At 43.5% G+C, this 19,284-nt stretch overlaps 2 protein-coding genes across 2 annotated transcripts in view; both read right to left on the bottom strand.

Moving 5' to 3' along the window:
• Positions 1–568: 568 nt before the first annotated feature.
• LOC139798096 (uncharacterized) lies at positions 569–3,982 on the bottom strand. Its single transcript, XM_071748181.1, has 14 exons — positions 3,964–3,982; positions 3,671–3,712; positions 3,451–3,492; positions 3,216–3,257; positions 3,067–3,108; positions 2,919–2,960; positions 2,692–2,733; positions 2,552–2,593; positions 2,309–2,350; positions 2,162–2,203; positions 2,011–2,052; positions 1,778–1,819; positions 1,412–1,679; positions 569–905 (listed from the first exon to the last, which is right to left on the bottom strand). The coding sequence occupies exons 1-13, from the start codon at positions 3,980–3,982 to the stop codon at positions 1,534–1,536; spliced, it is 627 nt and encodes a 208-aa protein (XP_071604282.1). The 3' UTR covers positions 569–905; positions 1,412–1,533.
• A 573-nt stretch (positions 3,983–4,555) lies between these two features.
• Positions 4,556–19,284, bottom strand: part of LOC139798095 (integumentary mucin C.1-like) — a 49,477-nt gene continuing 34,748 nt past the window's right edge. Inside the window, exons 24-35 of the mRNA XM_071748180.1 lie at positions 17,159–17,200; positions 16,637–16,681; positions 16,201–16,242; positions 14,773–14,817; positions 14,586–14,621; positions 14,344–14,388; positions 14,011–14,064; positions 8,389–8,424; positions 7,308–7,340; positions 5,930–5,962; positions 5,179–5,220; positions 4,556–4,732 (exon numbers count right to left, since the gene is read on the bottom strand). Of these exons, the coding sequence (XP_071604281.1) occupies positions 4,650–4,732; positions 5,179–5,220; positions 5,930–5,962; positions 7,308–7,340; positions 8,389–8,424; positions 14,011–14,064; positions 14,344–14,388; positions 14,586–14,621; positions 14,773–14,817; positions 16,201–16,242; positions 16,637–16,681; positions 17,159–17,200 (536 nt within the window). The 3' untranslated portion in view covers positions 4,556–4,649. The remainder of the gene's footprint in view (positions 4,733–5,178; positions 5,221–5,929; positions 5,963–7,307; positions 7,341–8,388; positions 8,425–14,010; positions 14,065–14,343; positions 14,389–14,585; positions 14,622–14,772; positions 14,818–16,200; positions 16,243–16,636; positions 16,682–17,158; positions 17,201–19,284) is intronic.

Raw genomic sequence — 19,284 nt, 5'->3', positions numbered from 1 at the left:
AAGTATAAAGATATTGCATAACATTTGAATTCCCTTTAGCTTCTGGTAATGCTAAACTTTCATTTGCTCTTTATGGCCCTTCATTTCTTAAACCCACACACATAATTGCAAGGTTATTTTCAAATGCTGTCATTCATTTTGAAGACATTTAATCTGTGAGTTGGTGTGTGGAGCCCTGCTAATCAAGGCTGTGCCCATCAGAACCAAGAAAAAAAGTGCCTATGGCTATGATTCCCTGCTAACTTATTCTGGCAGTTATGGGTTGGTAGTCAAACTTGTTTGTAATTACTTGTATATAAATGATAATGAAATATTTTCCAATATTATGAGATTTTTCTCTATTATGAAGTGGAACAGGTTATTGCTCAGATTTCACTGGTTACAAGGGATGCTTTTCCTTTCATTTATGTCACTTGGTGAGCTCAGGAAGCAGCACTGGGATGTCTATCTGTAAGGCAGCTCAATCTTTCTTAAATGCTCAGTGGTTGAGATATTTGGTGCAATGGGGAAGAACTGTGAGAGGGAAACAAAATCTTGATAAGAAAAATCACCCAGCTGATAGAATTACTTTTTGTCACTGAGAGTATTTATTGAAGTTTAGGATTTTACAGATCTGGAATATAGATCCAAAGGATCTGAAATTAAGGAAGAGAAGCACAGTTAAGATTAAATACCATTAGATTTACACCCACCCTTACAATTTATTTTTTAGAAATCAGCAGCAGACGTGCAACACGCCCACATGTAGAAGTGATCAACATAGTGTTAGGGTTAGAAGAAACATGATTGGGGTTGTTATTATTTGGGGGTGATGGTAAGAAGTGTGCTGCCACTTTCACTTGTGCTTCTTTTGCCTCACATCCTGTGACTCTTGTAGTGGCGGGAGGAAGAACTGGAACGAGCACCTGAGTGGAGAGGAAATAAATTTTTTTTTGTTGTGATGGTGTCCCATCAGCAGCTCATTACTCTCTCCTACAACTGACCCCAAGGTTACACAAGTGACCACTGCCTGTCCCTTCTCCCCTGGGAAGAGGGTGAGCTTGCTGTGATGCCCCGAGCTGTTTCTTTGCCTGCCAGAGCACCCTGGCATGGGCTGGCCAGCAGCCTGGCAGGATACAGGCAGCTCTTTTGTATGCATGGTTTTTTTTCCTTGAATGGTGCAGACGTAGGGCAGCTCATCCCCTTGACCCTCAGCCCAAGGATGGTTTGGCTGCCAGCCCCTGTTACCAGCAGTGTGTGGTCCCCAGGCTCTCTGCCTGCTCCTGACCTCTCCCACTTCCCCTTTTCTTCTCTCTCCAGATCCCTCCTGCCCCTGAACTTCCAGGGTTTCCCAGCTCCCACCTCTTACCCACCATGTCCTGTCCTTAGGAAGAGAAGTCATTAAAACCCAGAAAGAATGAGAACACCTTACCTGGCTTCTTATGAAACTGGTGTGGTTTGGGATGGAATTTTGCTGAGGGAAAAAACCCCGAAACAACAACTTAAAAGGTGAGACTGCATAAGGAAAATATGTGCTTTTATGTGATTAATTAATTAATTAAGAATGTCTGTAATAGCTAACTGAAATTCTAATTGATTGTTAATTATTTTAATAAATTTATTACTCAATTTATTAATTAATAATGAGACATCCTTACCGTGGTATACAGGACTCAGACGTAGTATGGGACGGGGTTTTACTGAGGGGAAAATAAAGCAACATAAAAAGTGAGACTGAATAAGCAAAATGTGTGCTTTTATGTAATTAATAAATTAATTAATAATGAGAATACCTTACCTACATATACAGGACGTAGTTGTAATATGGGCTGGTGTTTTACTGAGGGGAAAAAACCACAAAAATAATGTGGGACATGAGATTGAATAAGGAAAATGCGATCATTTATGTGATTGATTAATTAGTTGTTCAGAATGTATGTAGTAAAGAATGTTAAGTGATCAGTTGATAATTATTAATGGTTATTAGTTTTACTTAAACCAATTAATTAATTAAGGATGAGAATCTTTTACCTGTTTTGATAAGAAAGGGGTGTGGTCTGGAATGGAGTTTTACTGAGGGGAAAAAAACCCCAAACAAAATCAACATAAAAAGTGAGTCTGAATAAGAAAAACCTGTGCTTTTATGTAATTAATAAACTAATTAAGAATAAGAATACCTTACCTATCTTCTTATGAAATACGCGAGGCCTGCGACGGCGTTTTACTGATGGGGAAAAAAATGAAATAACAACACAAAAAGTGAGATTGAATAAGAAAAATATGTGCTTTTATATAATAAATTAAGTAATTAGGAATGAGAATACCTTACCTATCTTCTTACGAAACAGGCGAGGTCTGCGTTGGGTTTTTACTGACAGGAAAAAACCCAAACAATAAGGTAAGATGTGAGACTGAATAAGCAAAATGTGTGCTTTTCTGCAATCAATCAATCAACTAATTAATAAAGACTGTGTGTAATCAAGAATGTTGTGTAATAGTTAAATGAATTATTAATTGCTATTTATTTTAAGTAATAAATTTACTTAGTTAATTAAAAATGAGAAAACTTTACCTTGGTATACAGGACGCAGACGTAGAATGGGACGGGGTTTTACTGAGGGGAAAATAAAGCAACATAAAAAGTGAGACTGAATAAGCAAAATGTGTGCTTTTATGTAATTAATAAATTAATTAATAATGAGAATACCTTACCTACATATACGGGACGTAGTTGTAATATGGGCTGGCGTTTTACTGAGGAGAAAAAGCACAAAAATAATGTAGGACATGAGATTGAATAAGGAAAATGTGATCATTTATGATTGGTTAATTAATTAAGAATGTATGTAAAGAATGTTAAGAGAGCAATTGATTACTAGTGGTTAATTGTTTTCATTTATTAAGGATTAATAAACAGATTAAGAATGAAAATACTTTACCTATTTTGACAGGAAACGGGCGTGGTCTGCGACGGCGTTTTACTGAGGGGAAAAAACCAAACAACAACATAAAAAGTGAGACTGAATAAGAAAAATGTGTGTTTTTATTTATTAATAAATTGAGTACTTAAGAATAAAAATACCCTACCTGTCTTCTTACGAATTGGTCGAGGTTTGCGATGATGTTTTACTGATGGGAAAAAACCCAAACAATAACATTAAAAATGAGACTCAGTAAGGAAAGTGTGTTCTTTTATGTAATAACAAATTAAGTACTTAAGAATGAGAATACCTTACCTGTCTTCTTATGAGATGGGCGACGTTTGTGATGGGGTTTTCCTGATGGGGGAAAAAAAACCCAATAGCATAAGAAGTGAGACTGAATAAAGAAAATCTGTTTTTCTATAACCAATCAACTAACTAATAAAGCATGTGTGTACTCTAGAATGTTATGAAATATTTAAACAAATTATTGATTATTTAATGAATAATTTTTTATTCTATCAATTAATTAAGAGTTAGAAAACCTTACCTTGCTTTCCAGGACGTGGACGTGGTTTGGGACGACGTTTTCCTGAGGTGAAAAATGAAAAACATTAATAATGAGACTGACTAAGGAAAATGTGTTCTTTTAGGAAATAATTAAAATTATGTGTGTAAAGAAGTACGTTATGCATTCAACTAATTGTTATTTATTACTACTGATTTATTAATTATTCAATGAATTACTAATTAAGAATGAGAACACTTACCTGACTTTCCGGGAAGTGGGCGTGGTTTGGGACGGGCTTTTGCTGATTGGAAGAAAAAGCCAAACAACAACAGAAAAAGTGAGATTGAATAAGGAAACTGTGTGTTTTCATGGAATCAATTAATATGTATATTGCAGTCAGCTGGATGACTTAAACTAGGAAATGTTAGCAGCTACAGATTTCAGGAACAGGGTTGTCATGGACAAAGAGCTCGTACTAAGAAAAATGTAGGGGCTTGAATACTAAAGATGACATTATTGGCCTTAATGGGGACAAGATTTAATTCTGGTTACTCCATGGTGTCAGCCCCATGCTCCAATGCATGCCTTGCAGCTGAAGTTGAGTCTCCTGTAAGCTGTCAGCACAACACACAAGTTTTACTGAGGCAGCTGAGTGCCCTTGCCCATGTGGAGCCTTTAGTCTGCTCTCTAAGCATCCAGGGCAGAATGTTTTCAGTGAATGAACAGAACTTGCATTTCAGATTTGTCAGAAGATGAATTCCATTGCAGAAAACTAAGGTTCAAACCAGACCCAATGACTCAGCTTCTAGTTGGGATGCACCTTGGAAATTTCCATGGAGTCTGAGTGTATAGGAATGAGATGATCCAGGGCAAATGTGAAATGATGCTGGTGTCTGCCCCAGTGCTTTCCCCTTCCCCAGTACTTCAATCAGTGTAGGTATTTCTCTCCTGTCAATCCCAACAGCATAACTTACCAGTGGTAGTGGTTGTTTCAGCAGGAGTGGGAGCTGCTGAGCTTGTTTCTGGGAGAAGGGAAAATAGGAAATTGGATATTGTCTGTGTTTTACATACATTTGTGACTCACATAAAAAACAGTGATTTGCTCCACATAGTTCAAGAAATGATCAGAAATGAATACCTTTCTTTTCTGCTTTTGTGGACTTCATTTGGGCTGTGAAAGAGAAAGTAAAACCAAATATCAGTAACTGTTACATGAGGTGTGAGCAAAGCAAAGACCATTAATGGAGAGGGAACCAGCAGTTCACCCCAGGGTCACACGCACCTGCTGTTGTAGTTGTTGTCGTTGTGGTTTCTGCAGGGGCTGGATGAGACAGGAGAGAAAACAAACCTGCAGGTTAGTGCTGGTTCCTGCGCAGGGTACATGAGAGGTACACAGTACAGGTAAGATAATTGCAAACCCAATGCCACTGAGTCAGCTTCCAGCTGGGATGTATCCTGGGAAGGCTACAGGGAGCCTGGCTTGTTAGGTGTGAGATGATGGAGAGGAAATGTGAATCCATGCAGGTGTAGTGTGCCTGCCCCTGTGCTTTTGTCAGTGCAAGTATTTCTCCTGCACAAAGAAAATGCCCCTTTCTCTCCTTTACTGTGCATGAAAGCCAAGGGATAGGTGACTGGGATGGTCCCTTAAGGATCATGGGTAAATCCATGAAGTTATACCCAGTGAGGAGAAGGGGAGCCAGTCAAGACCTGGTCAGAGCTTGGGCAGAAAACTGAGCATGCAAGCCAGAGACACTGTGTGTTACTTACTGGTGGTAGTGTCTTCTGTTTGAGGAGCTATAGACTCATCAGCTGTGAGGAAGAAGAGATGAAATTAAATACTTCCTTTATTTAAAATGGAAATTTTACGTGGAGATCCCTAAAAGGATCCTTAGCTGTTTGCAATATTATCAGAATAATTTTGAGTAAATTCAAAAAACAGTATCATGGAATTATTTATGTTTGAAGGGACCTTAAAAATAATTCAGGTCCATGGGTAGGGGCATCTTCTAGCATATCAGGTTCTCCCAAGTCACAGCCAACGTGGCCTTGAATATTTCAAGGTATAGGTAAGAAAGAGCTTCCCTGGGCAAGGTGGTTTGGGGTCTCACCAAACTCAGAGGAAAGAATTTCTGATTAAGACTGCATCTAGGTATCCCCTCTTCCAGGTCTGAGCCATTATCCGTGGAGAGAACAAGCAGTTCCCCCCCAGGGTCACACATACCTTCTGTTGTAGTCGTGGTTGTTTTTTTGGTAGTGGCTGGATTAGATAGGAGAGAAAAAAACCCTGCGGGTTAGTGCTGGTTGCTGCAGATGGTACATGTGAGGTACCAATCATAGACAAGAAATTTTCAAATCATAATTGGGTCATGACACAGCTTATCTGAGTAAAATGGACCAGGGTCTAACCATAATCATAGTAAAAAATTTGTCCCCAGTATGCCATGTAAATCTCCCCTCTTCCAGATTTAAGGCATGATCTATGGAGGGAGCCAGCCATTCACCCCAGGGTCCCACATACCTGCTGTTGTAGTTGTTGTTCTTTTTCTAGTGGCTGGGTGAGACAGGAGAGAAAACAAACCTGTAGGTTAATTTTGGTTCCTGCACAGGGTATGTGTGAGGTACCCGTTCAAGGTAAGAAATGTTCAAACCCAACCCCACTGAGTCAGCTTCCAGCTGGGATGCACCGCAGGAAGATACAGGGAGCCTGACTTGTTAGGAGTGAAATGATGGAGAGCAAATCTGAATCCATGAATCCAAGAGCTTCCCTTAGCAAGGAGGGAAGGGGTCTCACATCCACAAAGAAAGGACTTCCTTGCTAATCTCTCATCTAAATCTCTCCCACATTTCAGCCATTAATTCCAGCAGTTCACCCCAGGGTCACACATACCTGCTCTTGTAGTTGTTGTCGTCGTTGTTGCCGTTGTCGTCGTTGTGGTTTCTGCAGGGGCTGGATGAGACAGGAGAGAAAACAAACCTGCAGGTTAGTGCTGGTCCCTGCACAGGGTATGCTTGAGGTACCCATTGAAGATAAGAAAAGTTCAAACCCAACCCATACCCAGTGAGGAGATGGGGAGCCAGTCAAGACCTGGTCAGAGCTTGGGCAGAAAACTGAGCATGCAAGCCAGAGACACCGTGTGTTACTTACTGGTGGTAGTGTCTTCTGTTTGAGGAGCTATAGACTCATCAGCTGTGAGGAAGAAGAGATGAAATTAAATACTTCCTTTATTTAAAATGGAAATTTTACGTGGAGATCCCTAAAAGGATCCTTAGCTGTTTGCAATATTATCAGAATAATTTTGAGTAAATTCAAAAAACAGTATCATGGAATTATTTATGTTTGAAGGGACCTTAAAAATAATTCAGGTCCATGGGTAGGGGCATCTTCTAGCATATCAGGTTCTCCCAAGTCACAGCCAACGTGGCCTTGAATATTTCAAGGTATAGGTAAGAAAGAGCTTCCCTGGGCAAGGTGGTTTGGGGTCTCACCAAACTCAGAGGAAAGAATTTCTGATTAAGACTGCATCTAGGTATCCCCTCTTCCAGGTCTGAGCCATTATCCGTGGAGAGAACAAGCAGTTCCCCCCCAGGGTCACACATACCTTCTGTTGTAGTCGTGGTTGTTTTTTTGGTAGTGGCTGGATTAGATAGGAGAGAAAAAAACCCTGCGGGTTAGTGCTGGTTGCTGCAGATGGTACATGTGAGGTACCAATCATAGACAAGAAATTTTCAAATCATAATTGGGTCATGACACAGCTTATCTGAGTAAAATGGACCAGGGTCTAACCATAATCATAGTAAAAAATTTGTCCCCAGTATGCCATGTAAATCTCCCCTCTTCCAGATTTAAGGCATGATCTATGGAGGGAGCCAGCCATTCACCCCAGGGTCCCACATACCTGCTGTTGTAGTTGTTGTTCTTTTTCTAGTGGCTGGGTGAGACAGGAGAGAAAACAAACCTGTAGGTTAATTTTGGTCCCTGCACAGGGTATGTGTGAGGTACCCGTTCAAGGTAAGAAATGTTCAAACCCAACCCCACTGAGTCAGCTTCCAGCTGGGATGCACCACAGGAAGATACAGGGAGCCTGACTTGTTAGGAGTGAAATGATGGAGAGCAAATCTGAATCCATGAATCCAAGAGCTTCCCTTAGCAAGGAGGGAAGGGGTCTCACATCCACAAAGAAAGGACTTCCTTGCTAATCTCTCATCTAAATCTCTCCCACATTTCAGCCATTAATTCCAGCAGTTCACCCCAGGGTCACACATACCTGCTCTTGTAGTTGTTGTCGTCGTTGTTGCCGTTGTCGTCGTTGTGGTTTCTGCAGGGGCTGGATGAGACAGGAGAGAAAACAAACCTGCAGGTTAGTGCTGGTCCCTGCACAGGGTATGCTTGAGGTACCCATTGAAGATAAGAAAAGTTCAAACCCAACCCATACCCAGTGAGGAGATGGGGAGCCAGTCAAGACCTGGTCAGAGCTTGGGCAGAAAACTGAGCATGCAAGCCAGAGACACCGTGTGTTACTTACTGGTGGTAGTGTCTTCTGTTTGAGGAGCTATAGACTCATCAGCTGTGAGGAAGAAGAGATGAAATTAAATACTTCCTTTATTTAAAATGGAAATTTTACGTGGAGATCCCTAAAAGGATCCTTAGCTGTTTGCAATATTATCAGAATAATTTTGAGTAAATTCAAAAAACAGTATCATGGAATTATTTATGTTTGAAGGGACCTTAAAAATAATTCAGGTCCATGGGTAGGGGCATCTTCTAGCATATCAGGTTCTCCCAAGTCACAGCCAACGTGGCCTTGAATATTTCAAGGTATAGGTAAGAAAGAGCTTCCCTGGGCAAGGTGGTTTGGGGTCTCACCAAACTCAGAGGAAAGAATTTCTGATTAAGACTGCATCTAGGTATCCCCTCTTCCAGGTCTGAGCCATTATCCGTGGAGAGAACAAGCAGTTCCCCCCCAGGGTCACACATACCTTCTGTTGTAGTCGTGGTTGTTTTTTTGGTAGTGGCTGGATTAGATAGGAGAGAAAAAAACCCTGCGGGTTAGTGCTGGTTGCTGCAGATGGTACATGTGAGGTACCAATCATAGACAAGAAATTTTCAAATCATAATTGGGTCATGACACAGCTTATCTGAGTAAAATGGACCAGGGTCTAACCATAATCATAGTAAAAAATTTGTCCCCAGTATGCCATGTAAATCTCCCCTCTTCCAGATTTAAGGCATGATCTATGGAGGGAGCCAGCCATTCACCCCAGGGTCCCACATACCTGCTGTTGTAGTTGTTGTTCTTTTTCTAGTGGCTGGGTGAGACAGGAGAGAAAACAAACCTGTAGGTTAATTTTGGTCCCTGCACAGGGTATGTGTGAGGTACCCATTCAAGGTAAGAAATGTTCAAACCCAACCCCACTGAGTCAGCTTCCAGCTGGGATGCACCGCAGGAAGATACAGGGAGCCTGACTTGTTAGGAGTGAAATGATGGAGAGCAAATCTGAATCCATGAATCCAAGAGCTTCCCTTAGCAAGGAGGGAAGGGGTCTCACATCCACAAAGAAAGGACTTCCTTGCTAATCTCTCATCTAAATCTCTCCCACATTTCAGCCATTAATTCCAGCAGTTCACCCCAGGGTCACACATACCTGCTCTTGTAGTTGTTGTCGTCGTTGTTGCCGTTGTCGTCGTTGTGGTTTCTGCAGGGGCTGGATGAGACAGGAGAGAAAACAAACCTGCAGGTTAGTGCTGGTCCCTGCACAGGGTATGCTTGAGGTACCCATTGAAGATAAGAAAAGTTCAAACCCAACCCATACCCAGTGAGGAGATGGGGAGCCAGTCAAGACCTGGTCAGAGCTTGGGCAGAAAACTGAGCATGCAAGCCAGAGACACCGTGTGTTACTTACTGGTGGTAGTGTCTTCTGTTTGAGGAGCTATAGACTCATCAGCTGTGAGGAAGAAGAGATGAAATTAAATACTTCCTTTATTTAAAATGGAAATTTTACGTGGAGATCCCTAAAAGGATCCTTAGCTGTTTGCAATATTATCAGAATAATTTTGAGTAAATTCAAAAAACAGTATCATGGAATTATTTATGTTTGAAGGGACCTTAAAAATAATTCAGGTCCATGGGTAGGGGCATCTTCTAGCATATCAGGTTCTCCCAAGTCACAGCCAATTTGGCCTTGAATATTTCTAGTTATAGGTAAGAGAGAGCTTCCCTGGGCAACATGGGAAAGGGTCTCACCACCCTCAGAGCAAAGACTTCCTTTCTAATATCTCAGAAAAATCTCCCCTTTCTCAGATTTCAGGCATTAATTCATGGAGGGAACCAGCAGATCACTCCAGGGTCACACATACCTGCTGTTGTTTTCGTCGTGGTCGTGGTTGTGGTTTCTGCAGGGGCTGGATGAGACAGGAGAGGAAACAAACCTGCAGGTTAGTGCTGGTCCCTGCACAGGGTACGTGTGAGGTACCCGTTGAAGATAAGAAAAGTTTAAACCCAACCCCACTGAGTCAGCTTCCATCTGGGATGCAGCCCAGAAAGTTTGCAGGGAGCCTGGCTTGTTAGGTGTGAGATGATGGAGAGCAGATCTGAATCCATGCAGGTGTAGTGTGCCTGTCCCAGTGCTTTTGTCAGTGCAAGTATTTCTCCTGCACCAGCCTCAAGCCCCTTTTCCTACTTTATTGTTAATGGAAGCCAAAGGATAGGTGATTGGGATGTCCCTGGTACTCATGGGTAAATCCATGAGGTTATACCCAGTGAGGAGATGGGGAGCCAGTCAAGACCTGGTCAGAGCTTGGGCGGAGAACTGAGCATGCAAGCCAGAGACACTGTGTGTTACTTACAGGTGGTAGTGTCTTCTGTTTGAGGAGCTATAGACTCATCAGCTGTGAGGAAGAAGAGATGAAATTAAATACTTCCTTTATTTAAAATGGAAATTTTACGTGGAGATCCCTAAAAGGATCCTTAGCTGTTTGCAATATTATCAGAATAATTTTGAGTAAATTCAAAAAACAGTATCATGGAATTATTTATGTTTGAAGGGACCTTAAAAATAATTCAGGTCCATGGGTAGGGGCATCTTCTAGCATATCAGGTTCTCCCAAGTCACAGCCAATTTGGCCTTGAATATTTCTAGTTATAGGTAAGAGAGAGCTTCCCTGGGCAACATGGGAAAGGGTCTCACCACCCTCAGAGCAAAGACTTCCTTTCTAATATCTCAGAAAAATCTCCCCTTTCTCAGATTTCAGGCATTAATTCATGGAGGGAACCAGCAGATCACTCCAGGGTCACACATACCTGCTGTTGTTTTCGTCGTGGTCGTGGTTGTGGTTTCTGCAGGGGCTGGATGAGACAGGAGAGGAAACAAACCTGCAGGTTAGTGCTGGTCCCTGCACAGGGTACGTGTGAGGTACCCGTTGAAGATAAGAAAAGTTTAAACCCAACCCCACTGAGTCAGCTTCCATCTGGGATGCAGCCCAGAAAGTTTGCAGGGAGCCTGGCTTGTTAGGTGTGAGATGATGGAGAGCAGATCTGAATCCATGCAGGTGTAGTGTGCCTGTCCCAGTGCTTTTGTCAGTGCAAGTATTTCTCCTGCACCAGCCTCAAGCCCCTTTTCCTACTTTATTGTTAATGGAAGCCAAAGGATAGGTGATTGGGATGTCCCTGGTACTCATGGGTAAATCCATGAGGTTATACCCAGTGAGGAGATGGGGAGCCAGTCAAGACCTGGTCAGAGCTTGGGCGGAGAACTGAGCATGCAAGCCAGAGACACTGTGTGTTACTTACAGGTGGTAGTGTCTTCTGCTTTAGAAGTAGTAGAATCTGTAGTTGTGAGGAAGAAGAGATGACAATAAATATTTTCTTCAATTTAAATGGAGTCTTCCCCTTGATACTCTTCTGAGAATCCTCAAGTGATCGCAATAGTACACAAAGATTTTTGAATCACAAAATCACAGAATCATCTGGGTTGGAAAGGACCTCTGTGATCACCAATTCCAACCCTCTATCTACTCCTCCCATGGTTCCCAGACCATGACACTGAGTGCCACATTGAATCTCTTCTTAAAAATCTCCAGGGACAGAGAATCCACCCCCTCCCTGGGCAGCCCATTTGAGTGCCTGATCACCCTTTCTGGAAAGATTTTTTTCCTAATATCCAACCTAAACCTCCCTTTGCAGAGCTAAAGTCCATGCCCTCTTGTCTGCCTGGGAGGAGAGCTTGACCTCCCCTGGCTCCTTACCTCCTTTCAGGGAGTTGTTGGGAGTGATGAGGTCTCCCCTGAGCCTCCTCTTCTCCAGTCTCAACACCCCCAGCTCCCTCAGCCCTTCCTCACAGGACTTGTGCTGGATCCCTTCACAGCTTCCTTGTTCTTCTCTGGACCTGCTCCAGCACCTCAATCTCCTTCCTGAACTGAGGGGCCCAGAACTGGACACTGTACTCGAGGTGTGGCCTCACCAGCACTGAGTACAAGGGCAGAATCCCTTCCCTGGACCTGCTGGCCACACCGTTCCTGATACAGGCCAGGATGCCATTGGCCTTCTTGGCCACCTGGGCACACTGCTGGCTCATGTTCAGCTTCCTGTCAATCCAGACTCCCAGGTCCCTCTCTGTCTGGCTGCTCTCAGCCACTCTGTGCCCAGCCTGTAGCGCTGCGTGGGGTTGTTGTGGCCAAAGTGCAGGACCCGGCACTTGGCCCGGTTGAACCTCATCCCATTGGAATCAGCCCAACTCTCCAGTCTGTCCAGGGCAACATCCAATAATGTTGTCATAGAAGGGTTTGTTGGAAAGCATCTTAAATGTAATTTAGGTCCATGGGCAGGGACACCTTCTATTAGACCAGGTTTTTCCAAACCATATCTAGCTTTTCCTTGAAAACTTCTAGGGACGGGTCACTCAAAGCTTCTCTTGGAAGCCAAGGTGTCACCACCCTCAGAGCAAAGACTTTCTTCCTAATCTCTCATCTAAATCTCTTCTCTTCCAGATTTCAGCCATTAATTCATGATGGGAACCAGCAGTTCACCCCAGGGTCACACACACCTGCTGTTGTAGTTGTTGTCATCGTCGTTGTGGTTTCTGCAGGGGCTGGATAAGACAAGAGAGAGAACAAACCTGGAGGTTAATTCTGGTCCCAGAAAGAGTACATATGATGGATGATTTACAGATAAGAAAGTTCAAATCATTGGGGATGCAGCCCAAGAAGGCTACAGGGAGCCTGGCTTGTTAGGAGTGAGATGACGGAGAGGAAATCTGAATCCATGCAGGTGTAGTGTGCCTGCCCCAGTGCTTTTGTCAGTGCAAGTATTTCTTCTGCACCAACCCCAAGACGCTTCTCCTACAGCCTTCTAGGTAACTCCCATTAACAGTATCGTGGAATGTTTTGGGTTTGGTTGGCCTTAAATATTCTTTAGTTCCACAGGAAAAAAAAACCATCCACATGACCAGGCTGATCCAAGACCCTTCCAACTGAGACATGGATACTTCTAGACATGGGGCAGAAACATCTTCTTTAGAAAAGCTGGGCTGGGGTCTCAGGGTCTCAGGATGCTCAAAGGAAAGTATTCCTTCCTCCTTTCTCATCTAAATCTTCCCTCTAACAGATTTCAGCCATTAATTCATGATGGGAACCAGCAGTTCACCCCAGGGTCACACATACCTGCTGTTGTAGTCGTTGTCGTTGTGGTTTCTGCAGGGGCTGGATGAGACAGGAGGGAAAACAAAACTGCAGGTTAGTGCTGGTCCCTGCACAGGGTACGTGAGAGGTACACAGTATAGGTAAGATAATTGCAAACCCAATGCCACTGAGTCAGCTTCCAGCTGGGATTCAGCCTAGGAAGTCTACAAGGAGCCTGGCTTGTTAGGAGTGAGATGATGGAGAGGAAATCTGAATCCACACACGTGTAGTGTGCCTGCCCCAGTGCTTTTGTCAGTGCAAATATTTCTTCTGCACCAACCCCAAGAACATTTTCCTACTTTATTGTGCATGGAAGCCAAGGAAGAGGATATTAGGATGTCCCTTAAAGATCATGGGTAAACCCATGAAGTCATATCCCATGAGGAGATGGGGATCCAGTCAAGACCTGGTCCGAACTAGGGCTGAAAACTTAGCATCGAAGCCAGAGACAGTGTGTGTTAGTATAGGTGGTAGTTTCTTCTACTGTGAGAGCAGGAGACTCTGTACTTGTGAGAAACCAGAGATGACATTAAATATTTTCCTCTCTTTAAAATGAGATTTTACACCCTGACCCTTAGGTGCTTCATCTGCTGCTTGCAATATTATTCAAAGCCTTAGCAGTAACACCACTAATAGTACAGTGGAATGTTTTGGGTTTGGTTGGACCAAAAATATAGTGTAATTCCACAGGCAAAGACAACATCCACATGACCAGGTTGATCCAATACCCATCCAACTGAGACCTGAATACTTCCAGGCATGGGGCAGAAGCATCTTCTTTTGGAAAAGCTGGGCTAGGGTCCCAGGTCTCAGCACCCTCAAAGCATAGACTTCCTTCTTCCTATCTCATCTAAATCTCCTCTCTCTCAGATTTCAGCCATTAATTCATGGAGGGAACCAGCAGCTCACCCCAGGGTTACACATACCTGCTGTTGTAGTCGTCGTCGTCGTCGTCGTCGTCGTTGTGGTTTCTGCAGGGGCTGGATGAGACAGAAGAGAAAATAAACCTTAAAAATAATTCAGGTCCATGGGCAGGGACACCTTCTAGCAGACCAGGTTCTGCCAAGTCACAGCCAATGTGGGCTTGGACATTTCTAGGTATAGGGAAGAGAGAGCTTCCCTGAGCAACGTGGGACAGGGTCTCACCACCCTCAGAGCAAAGACTTCCTTCCTAATCTCTCATCTAAACCTCCCCTCTCTCAGATTTCAGGCATTAATTCATGGGGGGAACCAGCAGTTCACCCCAGGGTCACACATACCTGCTGTTGTAGTCGTCGTCGTGGTTGTCGTGGTTTCTGCGGGGGCTGGATGAGACAGGAGAGAAAACAAACCTGCAGGTTAGTGCTGGTCCCTGCACAGGGTACGTGTGAGGTACCCATAATGCCTAACAAAATGTCAAACCCAACCCATACCCAGTGAAAGATGGGGAGCCAGTCAACACCTGGTAATAGCTTGGCCAGACATCTGAGCATTCAAGCCAGAGACACTGTGTGTTACTTACAGGTGGTAGTGTCTTCTGCTTTAGAAGTAGTAGACTCTGTAGTTGTGAGGAAGAAGAGATGACAATAAATAGAAGTAGTAGACTCTGTAGCTGTCTTTCATAATGTCTCATCTAAATCTCCCCTCTTCCTGATTAAATCTGTTTTCATTTTGAGGGAACCAGCAGTTCACCCCAGGGTCACACATACCTGTTGTTGTTGTTGTTGTTGTAGTCGTTGTGGTTTCTGCAGGGGCTGGATGAGACAGGAGAGAAACCTGCAGGTTAGTGCTGGTCACTGCACAGGATACATATGAGGTACCCATTGAAGATACGAAAAGTTCAAACCCAACCCCACTGAATCAGTTTCCAGCTGCGATGAACCCTGGGAAGTCTGAAGGGAGCCTGGCTTGTTAGGAGTGAGATGATGGAGAGGAAATGTGAATCCATGCAGGTGTAGTGTGCCTTCCCCAGTGCTTTTGTCAGTGCAAATATTTCTCCTGCACTGACCCCAAGACCCTTTCCCTCCTTTATTGTGCATGGAATCCAAGTGACAGATGATTGGAATGGTCCCTGAAGCTCATGCTTTAATCCATGAGGTTATACCCAGTGAGGAGATGGGGAGCCAGTCAACACCTGGTCAGAGCTTGGGCAGAGAACTGAGCATGCAAGCCAGCGACACTGTGTGTTACTTACAGGTGGTAGTGTCTCCTGCTTTAGAAGTAGTAGACTCTGTAGTTGTGAGAAAGAAGAGATGACATTAAATACTTCCTTCCCTTTAATTGGAAATTTTACACTGTGATACTTAGGTGCATCCTCTGCTGAATGCAATATTACTCAAATCCTACATAGTAATAAGCAATACTAGTACCACAAAATGTTTTGGGTTTGGTTGGACCTTAAATATAATTTAGCTCCACAGGCAAATACAACATCCACATGACCAGGCGCATCCAAGCCCCATCCAACCGAGACGTGAATATTCTAGGCAAGGGGCAAAAACATCTTCTTTGAACAAGCTGGGCCAGGGTCTCGGTCTCAGCACCCTCAGAACAAAGACTTCCTTCCTAATATCTCACCTAAATCTTCCCTCTTCCAAATTTCAGGCATTAATTCATGGAGGGAACCAGCAGATCACCCCATGGTCACACATACCTGCTGTTGTAGTTGTTGTCATTGTGGTTTCTGCACGGGCTGGATGAGACAGGAGAGAAAACAAAACTGCAGGTTAGTGCTGGTCCCTGCACAGGGTACATGTGAGGTGCCCATTACAGATAAGAAAAGTTCAATCCCAACCCCACTGAGTCAGCTTCCAGCTGGGATGCAGCCCAGGAAGGCTACAGGGAGCCTGGCTTGTTAGGTGTGAGATGATGGAGAGGAAATGTGAATTAATGCAGGTGTAGTGTGCCTGCCCCTGTGCTTTTCTCAGTGTAAGTATTTCTCCTGCACAAGCATCATGCCTCTTTCTCTCCTTTATTGTGCATGGAAACCAAGAAAGAGGTGATTGGGATGGTCCCTTATAGATCATGTGTAAATCCATGAAGTTATACCCAGTGAGAGATGGGGAGCCAGTCAGCACCTGGTAATAGCTTGGGCAGACATCTGAGCATTCAAGCCAGAGACACTGTGTGTTACTTACTGGTGGTAGTGTCTTCTGCTTTAGAAGTAGTAGACTCTGTAGCTGTAAAGAAATGGGAGAAATGAATTGAAATATTTTATTTAAACGGAGATTTAACAGAGACACTTGGAGAATCATTATTTGCTTGAAATACATTACATGAAGATTTTTGAGCAACATACAATCATGTTGTTATGGAATGGTTTGGGTTGGAAAGTGTCTGAAGAATAATTTGCATCCTTGTGACACTTTCTACCAGACCACATTCCTCAAGCCCCATCCAACATGTCCTCGATCACTTATGGAGATAGGGCCGCCACGACTCCTGGGAAACATGGGCTAGGGCCCCCACAGCAAAGAATGTCTTTCATAATATCACATCTAAATCTCCCCTCTTCCTGATTAAATCTGTTTTCATTTTGAGGGAACCAGCAGTTCACCCCAGGGTCACACATACCTGCTGGTGTAGTTGTTGTCACCGTTGTCGTGGTTTCTGCAGGGGCTGGATGAGACAGGAGAGAAAACAAACTTGCAGGTTAGTGCGGGCTATGTGTGAGGTACCCATTAAAGATAAGAAACTGGGTTTGGTTGGACCAAAGGTTGGACCTTTGAAACTGACCCCACTGGTCAGTTTCCAGCAGTTCCAGTTTCCAGCTTCAATGAACCCTGGGAAGTCTGAAGGGAGCCTGGCTTGTTAGGAGTGAGATGATGGAGAGGAAATGTGAATCCATGCAGGTGTAGTGTGCCTGTCCCAGTGCTTTTGTCAGTGCAAGTATTTCTCCTGCAGAAACAACATGCCTCTTTCTCTCCTTTATTGTGCATGGAAGCCAAGGGAGAGTTGATTGGGATGGTCCCTGAAGCTCATGGGTAGATTCATGATTATAACAACACAGAGAGGAGATGGGGAGCCAGTCAACACCTGATGATTGCTTGGGCAGACAACTCAGCATGCAAGCCAGAGACACTGTGTGTTACTTACTGGTGGTAGTGTCTTCTGTTTGAGGAGCTACAGACTCATCAGCTGTGAGGAAGAAGAGATGAAATTAAATATTTTCTTTAGTTGAAATGGAAACTTTACATGGGGATCCTCAAAGGGATCCTCAGCTGCTTCCAATATAATACAAAATAATTTTGAGTAAATTAAAGAAACTCTATCATGGAATGTTTTGTATTTGAAGAGACCTCAAAAATAATTCAGGTCCATGGGCAGGGACATCGTCTAGTAGACCAGGTTCTCCCAAGTCACATCCAATTTGGCCTTGAACATTTCTAGTTATAGGTAAGAGAGAGCTTCCCTGGGCAACATGGGAAAGGGTCTCACCACCCTCAGAGCAAAGACTTCCTTTCTAATATCTCAGAAAAATCTCCCCTTTCTCAGATTTCAGGCATTAATTCATGGAGGGAACCAGCAGCTCACCCCAGGGTCTCACATACCTGCTGTGGTTGCCAATGTCGTTGTTGTTTCTGCAGGGGCTGGATGAGACAGGAGAGAAAGCAAACCTGCAGGTTAGTGCTGGTCCCTGCACAGAGTACATGTGAGGTATCCATTGCAGATAAGAAAAGTTCAAACCCAACCCCACTGAGTCAGCTTCCAGCTGGGGTGCACCCCAGGAAGGTTGCAGGTAAACTGATTTGTTAGGTGTGAGATGATGGAGACAAAATCTGAGTCCACGCAGGTGTAGTGTGCCTTCCCCAGTGCTTTTGTGAGTGCAAGTATTTCTCCTGGACAAATAACATGTCCCTTTCTCTCCTTTATTGTGCATGGAAGCCAAAGGAGAGGTGACCCTTATAGATCATGGGTAAATCCATGAAGTTATACCCAGTGAGGAGATGGGGAGCCAGTCAAGACCTGGTCAGAGCTTGGGCAGGAGACAGTGCCCTGCAAGTCAGATGCAACCCAGAGACACTGTGTGTTACTTACAGGTGGTACTGTCTTCTGCTTTAGAAGTACTAGACTCTGTAGCTGTGATAAAAAAGAAGGGTTGAAATGAAATATTTTGTTTAATTTAAATGGAAAATTTCTCCTGACAGTCTTGGAGAGTACTTCGTTGTTTGCAATATTACATGAAGATTTTTGAGCAACATCCAATAACATCATGGAACGGTTTGGGTTGGAATGTAGCTGAAATATAATTTATAACCTTGGGCTGAGACAGCTTCTACCAGACCAGCTTTCTCCAAGCATCATCCAACCTGTCTTCAAACACTTCTAGGGATAGAGCAGCCTCAGCTTCTCTCAGAAATATGGCTAGAGTCTCACTACATTTAAAACAAAGATTTTGTTCCTATTTTCTCATCTAAGTCTCCCCTCTTCCAGACTTAAACCATTATCTGTGAGGGGAACCAGCAGTTCATCCCCAGTGTCACACATACCTGCTGTTGTAGTCGTGCCTTCTGCAGCATCTGGACGAGACAGGAGAGAAAACAAACCTTCAGGTTAGTGCTGGTCCTGGCACAGGGCATGTGTGAGGTACCCATTTTAGAAATGTAATGTTCAAACCCAACCCCACTGAATCAGCTTCCAGGTGGGATGCACCTCGTGAAGGTTGCAGGGGGCCTATCTACTGCAAGTATTTCTCCTGCACAGACAGCCTGCCCCTTTCTCTCCTTTATTGTTCACGGAAGCCAAGGAAGAGGAGTTTGGGATGGTCCCTGATACTCATAGGTTAATCAGTGAAGTTATTGCCAGTGAGGAGATGGGGAGCCAGTCAAGACCTGGTCAGAGCTTGGGTGGAGAACTGAGCATGTAAGCCAGAGACACTGTGTGTTACTTACGGGTGGTAGTGTCTTCTTCTTCTGAGTCATAACAGTCTGTAACTGTGAAAAAGAAGAAATGACAATAAATATTTTCTTTAATTTAAATGCAGGTTTTACCCTGAGACTCTTAGGAGAATCTTCAGCTCCTTGTAATATTACAAAAACATATTTGAATATCATTCAATAATGGTGTAAGGGAATGCTTTGTGTAAGATAAAATACTGTTTTGATTTTAATCTTAATTTTTCATTTTTGTTACTTATTCTAATCTTTCCTAATTTTTTTTCCATGTATTGTTCCTAGCTGATCATTTCTGACAAATATTATGTTGCATATTTGAGAAATCAC

The sequence above is a fragment of the Heliangelus exortis genome, chromosome 7 (genome assembly GCF_036169615.1).
Source record: "Heliangelus exortis chromosome 7, bHelExo1.hap1, whole genome shotgun sequence".
Lineage (NCBI taxonomy): Eukaryota > Metazoa > Chordata > Aves > Apodiformes > Trochilidae > Heliangelus > Heliangelus exortis.
Note: the sequence above shows the minus strand (reverse complement) of the source record. Positions and strands in the feature narration are given on the sequence as shown.